Genomic DNA, 9389 nt, shown 5'->3' on the forward strand with positions numbered 1-9389 from the left:
TGGGGGGCAGCCTCGCCTCCCACAAACCTCTACAGACCATCCAAAGGTCCCTCTGGTGGGGCTGGCCGGGGTTAGCTGCTGGGAGGGTGCAGAGGGCTGCGGGTCCTCGGCACTGGTGTCCCAAAGTGGTGAGAAAGCTCTTCTCATTGCTCAATAAAGCCAGCGTGGTCACCAAAACCCCTCTGTGCTCTTGAGCTTCCCACCGTGGCTGTCTCCTTCCCACCTTTGGGCACCAAGGGCACCCTTGGGTCCGTTCCCCTCTTCTTGCCTGCACCCCACCGGAGCAGCACTCCCTGCTCAGCCCAGGCACGCTGCCTGATGCCGGCACAGCTCCTCGCCTGGCAGGGCAGAGGTGCGGGAAGCTGCCCAAGCTCCCGCTGAGCTGGCATCTCCTCAAACCACGCCATTTTTTTTATTTTAAGATGACCTGGGAGGTGTAAAGGCCGTGAGAGGGGGGTGTTTGCTGCAGAGCTGCACGGGGAAGGAACTGGTGGACTTGGCAGTGCTAGGTTTGTGGTTGGACCCAATGGTCTTAAAGGTCTTTTCCAACCTAAATAATTCTGTGATTCTACCACCTGAGCATCTCCCTGGGTCCAAGTGACTTGCAGCCAAGGGCAGAACGAGTTTTGGTTCCTGGTGGCTTTTGCAGCAGCGCTTCTCCCCTGCACAGCCCCTGCAGCAAAAGTCATCCCGCTCAGCTGGGTCGGACTCTGTGTCCCCGCCGAGGGCACGGCTGCTGCCATGGCAGGACCAGCGCCGCCCGGATCGGGGTGCTCAGCCCTGCCAGAGGCGGTGGTGATGGTGGTGCAGTCGCACCGAGCCTGCGCTGGGACGGCACAGTTTCACTTCCCTGCAGCAGACGGGGAGGGTGAGGCGAGCGCTGGGGTGGGGGACAGGCACCCTGCCGAGCTCAGGGTGCTGGGTGCCACCAGACCCATCACCATGGCCTGGGCTGGGGAAGGTGCCGGGCAGCTTGCAGGTAAGGTCCCTCTTGTGCATTCGAGGAGGTGGTGGGCTTGGTGGGTTCGCGTGCAGCCAGGCATCCCTGCATGCCTCAAGGCAGAGTGGTGGGGGTGTCTCTGGCTGTCCCCTGCCACCATCACCATGGCCTCTGGGCGCCGGTGGGTGAATGAGATGGTTTGCAGGGGGTGAAACCAGCCCAGAACAGGGCCTGGAGAAGGATTTTTTCTGCTCAGCCCTGTGTCGCGGAGGGGCCAATGACCAGTGGGTTGTATTTAGAGGGACTGCCAGCTCCCAGGCGCCAAGTTTGTCTGTCCGTCTGTCCATCTCTCTGCTGCTCTGGGCTGTGGGAGGTGCCCGCCCTGGCTGCCAGCTGCGGTTTAGGGCTTCTGCTGGCGTTTGCATGCTTGTACAGCTTCATCTTGCAAGAGCCAAGGCCACTGGGGAGCAGCGCCCTTTGCACAGCCCGAGCCCCATGGCTGGCACGGGGGTCCTGGCACGGAGGTCCTGGCGGAGGGTTCCCGGGGCCTTTGCTCGGCAGCGGCACACCCGTCCTGTGGGTCCCGCAGGGAACCCCAACCCTTGCAGGCAGTGTTAAGGTCCCAGTAGCGGTGGCAGGATTACAAATGGTGGGGGTGATTTAGATTCCAGAGCGCATTTCCCACCGGATTAGGTGTGTGATGGGAAAGGTTGGAGGCGGGTGCTGGATTCTTGCCCCACTGCCTCTAGGGGCGTCATGCACCAGAGCCCCTGTGGGACCTGTCCTGGGGGGACCTGGGTAAGCAGCTGTCCCCCAGAGACCCCCCACCCTGGAAGGACAGGAGAACCTGGGAGCACCTGGGGGTGAAGCATCTCCCTGGTCCTGACCACTGGGGACCACCAGACCCCACCAGTGACTGGCCCCGGGGACATGCTCCCTGGTACCTGCCTGTATGCACGCGGTGGGGTCTTGCACATAGTTGTCTCCCCCAGACCAGTCACCCCAGTGTGGTGGTGGGGAAGCCCAGTGGTGCTGGGGACTGTCCAGCCCTCCATGTCACCCTGGTGTCCCTCTACAGCCATGGACACCAGCCGAGCCCAGCAAGGGAACAGCTCTGTGGTGGCATCTCTTGGGCGAGCTGCAGGCAAGGGCTCACCAGGGCAGCCGGGTGCTCTGAGATGGCCTTTCCTTGCCCAGAATCGCTCACTGGTATTTTTTCCAGCTGTGCTCCCGCCTCATCCAAGCAGCCCCTTTACTCCAATGGCCCCCACTCCTTTGCTGCCACCTTTGAAGAGCTGGTTACTATCGGGTTGGATTTTTGTATTCCTCCTGCTCCAGGCTGTCCTGCCATGTGGATTTTCCCATTTTCCTTAAGACACGCGACTCCAGCAGCTGCAGAGGCATCGCGGCCCCCCCCAGCCTGTGGTGCAGGGGGTGCTCATCCCCTGCCCCTTGGAGAGCAGTGTGAGGTTGGGAAAAGCAAAGGGACAGAAACACCTCTCGGGTTTTCAGTTGCACTGGTGACCTTCTGTCATGCTTTCGGTTCCTCTGCAGCCATCCTGGAGTCTGAAAGCAGCGAGGGTGAGGAGGAGGAAGAGGAGGAGGATGAAGAGTCAGCTATGGTGCAGGTATCACTCATGGGCTCATTTTCTGTTTTATTTCCTCCTCCTGCCCCTGTAACTGCGAGGTGACGAAGGGCTGATCCCCTTGCACCCTCTCCTCCAGCCATGGCCGTGTGCCATGGTGCCAGAGCGCTGATCACTGGGGTGTCACGGTCACAGCATCCCCAGCATGGCTGGCAGCGTCCGGGTGGCTCGGGGCTCACCAAGACAGTGCCAACGCAATGCCACGCCAACGCAATGCTGTGCCAAGGCAATGCCACATGCGCGTCTTTCCCCCAGCAGCATCCAACCCTCGGCCAGGAGGTGGGCGAAGCGGAGGAGCGGCTGGCCGAGCTCGAGCAAGGTGAGCCCCGTCCTGCCCTTGTGTCACATCAGAGGGCTGGAGCACCTCTCCTGTGAGGACAGGCTGAGAGAGTTGGGGTTGTTCAGCCTGGAGAAGAGAAGGCTCCGGGGAGACCTTATAGCAGCCTTCCAGTGCCTAAAAGGGGTTTATAAGAAAGATGGGGACAAACATTTTAGCAGGGCTTGTTGCTATCGGATGAGGGATAACGGTTTTAAACTAAAAGAGGGTAGATTGAGACTAGATAAAAGGAAGAAATTTATTTTGATGAGGGTGGTAAAACACTGGCACATGTTGCCCAGAGAGGTGGTAGATGTGCCATCCCTGGAAACGTTCAAGGTCAGGTTGGACAGTGCTCTGAGCAACCTAATCTAGTTGGAGATGTCCCTGCTCGTTGCAGGAGGCTGGACTAGATGACCTTTAAAGGTTCCTTCCAACCCAAACCATTCTATGATTCTATCCCACCACAGTCCCATATGGCGACTCAGGGGCGGCTTCAACTGGAGCCAGCCATGGTGGGATCAGTGGGACGGTCAAGTGGTGGAGCGGAGCTGGGTGCCATCCCTGCTCTTGGGTGACCTGGCAGAGCTCTGCCGACCACTCGGTGGGGGTGGCTGCAGGCAGGGAGGCGGGCAGGGTGGCAGCCGAGACCCCCACCGGGCACTAAAGGACAGATGGGCACCTGAATCGGGCCTCCGCTGGTGCCAGCGTCGCAGGCGCTGCTGGCCGAGCTCTCAGCACTGGAGACGGAGTTTGAGGTTGAGAGGACATGCCGGCAGCGAGCCGAAGCCTACGCAGCCCAGGTAGGGGTGGGCAGCGCTCCCATGCCGCCATTCCCCCCCCAACATCCCCCCATGCCTGTGGCCCCTCACAATGCTGCTGGCACATGCCTCGTCGACGCACCCAGCTCGGTGGTGCAGTAAACCCCCTGATGCTGAGGGTCTCCATCCCACCCCAGGTGAAGCAGGAGAACAAGCAACTGAAGCGGCTCAGCCTGGCCCCGATGCCCCCCCCGGCCCTGCCCCAGGAGGAGCCCCCCGAGGAGGACCCCGACCCTGCCCAGTGCTACAGGCAGCAGCTCGAGGGTGAGCGGGGATGGGGGCTCCTGGCTCAGCCCCAGCCAGAAGCGGTGAAGCCAGAGGCAAAGCCCCGGCCCCTGCCTGGCTGCCCTGTCCCCTTGTCCCCTAAGCCTGGCTCAGCCTGGCCCCGTGGCTTTAGGTTGTGCCTGGGCCTCGTTCTGGGTGAACAAGGAGAAAGTGATACTAAAACTAAAAAGGTGAAATGAAAGTGTTGTCGCTCACACTTCCTCCTTTCCCATCCTGTTTTCCCATGTTGGCAATTTCAGCTGAGTTTGCGGATCTGCTTGTCAGTACTGGGGAGGTCTGGGGGACGCAGCCCGTGGGAGGAGGGATGCACCCCTTGGGAGAGATGTGCTGCTCGGGGGGATGCACCTCTCGGAGGGATTGCACCCCTTTGGGGGATGCGCTGATCAGGGAGATGCACTTCTAGGGGAAGATGCACCCTTCGGGGGGGATGTACCCCTCAGAGGGGATGGCCCACCCCAGCCAAAGCCCCACGTGCAGATAATGTTGTGACTTTGCCCATGGGCTGACCCTTAGGGGATGCTCAGCAGCTTTGGGGGAGGGCAGAAGGGTGCTGAGTTTGGCCCCTGCTGTCCTGTGGGTTGCTATTCCACCCCATTGCCACGTGTCTGTCCCCTTGGGTGGCCTCCCAGAACCAGTTTCCAACAGGGTCACTGGTGACATGGCCAGCACAGGGTTGAGCTGGGGAGGGGGTTGCTGTAACCCCACCAGCCTGGTCCTTAGGGACCAGCTCTGGGAGGACTGTGTTCCCCTTCTCACCCCTTCCCCCCCTTTTTTCACCCCTCACTACCCGCTTTGGTCCCAGATCTGCAGGAGAAGATCTCCTGGCTGCTGGCGCAACGGAAGGACCTCACCATCCAGGTCCAGGAACTGCAGAGGCAGAATCAGGACCTGCAGGACCAGGTACCTCCTGAGACCCCCCACTGGGACACCCCGGCCAAGCAGAACCGGGGCAGGGTCCTCCTTCATCAGCCTCTCTGTTCCCCTCCTTCCTGGGCTCCTGCTCATCCTTGTCGCTCCTTACCAAGCTCAGGACAGCTTTCTTGGGAGGGAAGATCCCCCTCTGCAGCCCCTCACCATCTCCCTGATGTCCCAGAGGGGGTGGGCTGGACATGGTGGGACCCCCTGGCTGAGCCTGGGGCTGAGCGGGGGCTTGTCCCACTGCAGCTGGAGACTGGGCAGGGGGAGCGGCAGCGCCTGCGGGCAGCCCTGGTCACCAGCCAGCGGGCGCTGAAGTCCTTCAAGAGAGGTGAGTTGGGTGCTGGATCCCCATGGCCTTGTCCCCTCCCTGTCTTGCTGCAGTGAAGGAGCAGCTGGCAGCTCCCTGGTGTCACCAGTGCCACCCAGTCTGGTGAACTGGTGAAGCCAAAGGCAACTGTGCAGCACTGGGAGCTGCAGCCGGATTGTGGGGAGGTGGGTGTCCCTGTCCGTGGGAGGCGGCTGTGCCAAGGGTCCCGTGGTGGCACACTCCCCCCGTGCTGGTGCCAGCCCCCTGGCAACCCCCTGCTCTCCCTGGCAGTGTCCCAGATCATCACCCAGGATTACTGCGAGGCGGTGGAGCAGCTGGAGCTGGAGCAGGACCTGCGCCTACATGCTGAAGCCTTTGCCCATGAGGTGCGGCTGGGCCACTGGTCACCCTGCCCATGGGTGCTGCGGGGGGGGAGGAGCAGGCACCCACAGGGGGTGGGACACTGGGGGGGGCTGCTTGCTTTCAGCGTCCCTTGGTGCAGAAACCCCAATCTTCATCTCACAGCTGGCTTAGCCCTGGATCCCGAGAGGATGGGGATGCTCCTGGGCACCTGTCGCGGTCCCTTGGGATGAGGTCATACGGGTTTTGCTCTCAGCTGACCTGGAAAGGGTTTTTCTCTTGCTGGGGCCAACCCGGGAGATCAGTCCCTCCCTGACCCCCTTCCCTGTGGGCAGATGCTGGTGCAAAAGAAGGAGGCGAACAGGCAGAGCACGATCCTGCTGCAGAACGTGGGGCCCAGCGCCCAGCTGCTGGCAGCCCTGCAGGAGGTGGGGCGCCTGACCCGGGAGCTGGAGGAGGCCAGGCGGGAGCAGCAGCAGCGGGTGAGGAGCCATCCCCGAGGGTGGGTGACACAGTGGTGGGGGGAGCAGGGCTGGGGCACAGCACAGCTCCCAGGCTGGTGGTGTTTCCCCCGGGTGCAGGAACCAGCTACGGTCAGGATGAGACCCCTCCATCACCCCCTCCATGCCAATCCTGCGCTGTGTGCCACAGCCTGGAGAGGTTGTTCTTCCATGGATTTCCACTAGCGCATTTTGGGTGCGTGGGAGAGGGTTCCACACTGGGCTAGCACCCCCCAGCCTACTGGGCTGCCATCACCTGACCAAAAATTGCCCTAAAATTAGCTTTGAGTTCCTTGCAAGCACCCAATTTGTGGGGCTGTGAAGCATCCACATCCCTGGGAGGGATGGCACCCGGGGGGGGGAGGGGACAACAGCCCAGCTCCTGGGCTGCACTCACCTTCCCCCGTCCCCCTCTCCCGCAGGTGAAGGAGCTGGAGGAGCAGCTGGGGAGGCGGCCGGAGCCGGAGGAGCTGGATATGGCCCGAGCTGCCCTGACCGCGGCTGAGGATGAGAAGCTGCAGCTGATGAAGCGGCTGCAGGAGGCCGAGGGGCGACTGGTGGGGCTGGAGGAGGAAGGTGGGTGCTTTCACCCCTGCCCAACGCAGGCAGGAGCCCGCAGTGGTGCCGCGGGAATGCCCACGGCACTGCCTGCCTGTGGCCGGGGTGGCTTCAGGTTCCGAGGGACACCAGTCCCCCCCCTACCCCTGCACAACTCCAACTGCACCCCATTGCAGTGGCGTCGCTGCGGGAGAAGTTGGCCCAGGGTCCTCCGCCGCAGAGCCAGACCCTTGAGTCAGTTGCACCCACACCACCGCCACCACCGCCACTGCCACCACCTGTACCCGCTGTCCCTGTGGAGTAAGTGACACTGCTGGACATCCTGGTCACCTCCTGCAGAAAGCCCAGGGGGCTTCCAGCTTGTCTCTGCTGTAACAAATAAGCCCAGCTGGGGGCAAACCCTTCTCCCCTCCCCCAACCCCCCTGCTCTCGGCCACCACGCCAGGCTGTCCCTGAGCTGTGCCCGGGCATCGTCCCCGGCAGGAGGTGTGGGGCAGAGCTGGCCGCGGGGGCAAGACCCCAGTGGGATGTTGGGGAGGGCGAGGTGGGCCTGATCCTGAGCTGGGGAGGGGATCCAGGCAGCTCCTCACTGGAGGGGCAGTGGGCAGGTTGGCCATCGCGTCTGGGTTTTTGCGGGTGAGGGACGCAGCTCGGCCAGGGTCTCACCTCCCTTCTCCCTTCCAGCCCGCTCTCAACGATCAGGCAGAGGAAGGGGCTGGTGAACCTGCAGCGCAGTAAGTCCCCCCCAGCTCTCCCGCTGCACCCCAAAGTGGGGGGTTCTGGTACCACAGGGGCTCCCCTGGGAGCACCATGGGGATGGAACAATCCCCAGCAATGGGGAGGACGGGCTTTCTACGGGACAGAGGTTTCCCAACTGCCGCACTAGTTCAGGCATCTCCCATCCATCCAAAAGTGTTGCTCCAAGCTCCTGTTGGTGGGGGGTGATGAGCATCCTGCTAGCCCCCTGCTCCCCAAAGGAGGGTGCTCGGGCCCCAGCAGCCCTCTCCTGCCTGGCATGGGTGGAAGATGACCAGCCCCGGGGTCATGGCCGGGTTTGGCCTTGTGGGAGGGACCCCAGCTATGGGGGAGCTGCAGGGAGGTGGCAGCTCCCCACCCCAGCAGGGACCTGAGCCCTGTCACGAGTGCGTGGGGCCTCAGCGTGGTGCTCCCTGCACAGACAAGCCAGAAGCTGACGATGTGAAAGCTCGAGCCGTGCAGGAGATGATGGAGCGGATAAAGAACGGAGTGGTCCTGAGACCCGCGAAGGAGCGGGTGCCCCTGGGCCAGGTAGGCAGGGACCTGGGCTGGGCTACTGCCAGACACCTCCGTCCCATGGGGGAATGTCCTTGGGGAGCCCTGGGACTTGGGGTGGGTTTGAGGAGCGCCAGCAGCCCTGGGCAGCTGTGGGGCCAGCAGGATGCAGCCGCATCTCCTCCCTCCCCTCCTGCAGGATCTGGCGGCAGCAGCCAGCAAGCGGAGGAGCACGGCGCTGGAGCTGCAGGGCATCCTGGTGAGCAGCCCTGGTGCGCCCCCAGTAGAGGGGGGTCATGCCAGGCCATCACAGAGACCTGGGAGCCACTGTCCCCATCCGTGTCTGTCATGCGTGGGGCTGTGTCATGGCTGGCCAGCAGCACAGCCCTGGAGGTCCCAGCGCCTGGATGTGATCCCTCAGCATCTGGGCTCCATGTGGTGTTTCCTAGGGCGCCATGAGGAGGGCGAGCAGGAGGACCAGCGGGCGGAAAAGCAGCCTGAAGGGCAGGGACAGGCAGCTGGAGTCCATCCTGCAGCGGCGACGCCGGGTGGTGGATGCCTCCGCACCCGCACTGCCCGCCCCGCCACCCGCCCCCGGCCCTCCACAGCAGGACCATGAGGATGCTGAGGCTGCGGGGAAGACGGATACTCGTACGGAGTAGGGCTTGGCGGGGAGGGGATGGGGGGGCTTAGGCTGGATGATCCCCATGGAGCGAGAACATCCCCAGGGACCAGCGTAGAGGTGACAGCCACACGTGTCCCCTCGCTGCCCAGCCGCAAGCCCGGCTGATGCTCTGCGGTCCCATCCTGTCACCATTCCAGGTGACAAGCTGCTGGGCAATGGCACGGGTCCCAACCAACTCTGCTGTTGCTCTCACCCTACTCCATGTCTCCTCTCTCCCTGTCTGTCTCTCCCCAGGGGACAAGGACATCAGGATGGCTCCATCCGGGCACTCGCCGGGGGGTGAGGACGGGGTCCAGTTCAGACCCCGGGCGGTAGGTGGCCTCCCCAGGACCCGGCCCCTCACCCGCCTGGCTGGAGGCAAGGGGGAGCCAGGGTAGAGGCAGCTGGCCCTTGCCCAGCGCTGCCGGAGCTGCACGGCCACAGCAGGGCGAGGAGGAGGCACGGCGGCGGGGACGGCTGCTGCAAGCTTTCACCCTCCTTTCCCAGCAGCTCGCATCCTCTTGTACTTAAATTAAAAGTGAGGTGGCACTGGTTCTCCACACGCCACCGTTGTCACTGGAGAAGCACGTCTGCCAGGAGAGGGGGTGGCAGCGGGACGGGACTGGGGGTGGCAGCGGGATGGAGCTGTGACCGGCTTGGATGGTGGAGGAGCTGCTGCAAACCGGTCCTGGCAAGAAAGCTTGTGGGACTGGAGCAGGGCACCCACCCTCCTGCCACCCTAGGGTGTCCAGCAGCTGGGCAGGGACACACATAACATGGCACTTACCCGCTGCCAGGAGGATGTTTGTGTCACCCCCCCCCC

The 9389-nt window shown here is 63.1% G+C and overlaps 1 protein-coding gene across 1 annotated transcript; it reads left to right on the plus strand.

Moving 5' to 3' along the window:
• Positions 1 to 942: 942 nt before the first annotated feature.
• Positions 943 to 9110, plus strand: LOC309671484 (shootin-1-like; the record flags this gene model as incomplete). The annotated part of the gene is made up of 16 exons (XM_082482729.1): positions 943 to 979; positions 2495 to 2568; positions 2842 to 2905; positions 3611 to 3705; positions 3861 to 3987; positions 4811 to 4908; positions 5173 to 5254; positions 5525 to 5619; positions 5929 to 6075; positions 6516 to 6669; positions 6828 to 6951; positions 7336 to 7385; positions 7829 to 7938; positions 8102 to 8161; positions 8352 to 8553; positions 8822 to 9110. 16 exons carry the CDS (start codon positions 943 to 945, stop codon positions 8962 to 8964), a joined length of 1662 nt encoding a protein of 553 aa, XP_082338855.1. The 3' UTR covers positions 8965 to 9110.
• Positions 9111 to 9389: the final 279 nt, after the last annotated feature.

The sequence above is a fragment of the Vanellus vanellus genome, assembly GCF_965231255.1.
Source record: "Vanellus vanellus genome assembly, chromosome: 4".
In the NCBI taxonomy this organism is placed as follows: Eukaryota; Metazoa; Chordata; class Aves; order Charadriiformes; family Charadriidae; genus Vanellus; species Vanellus vanellus.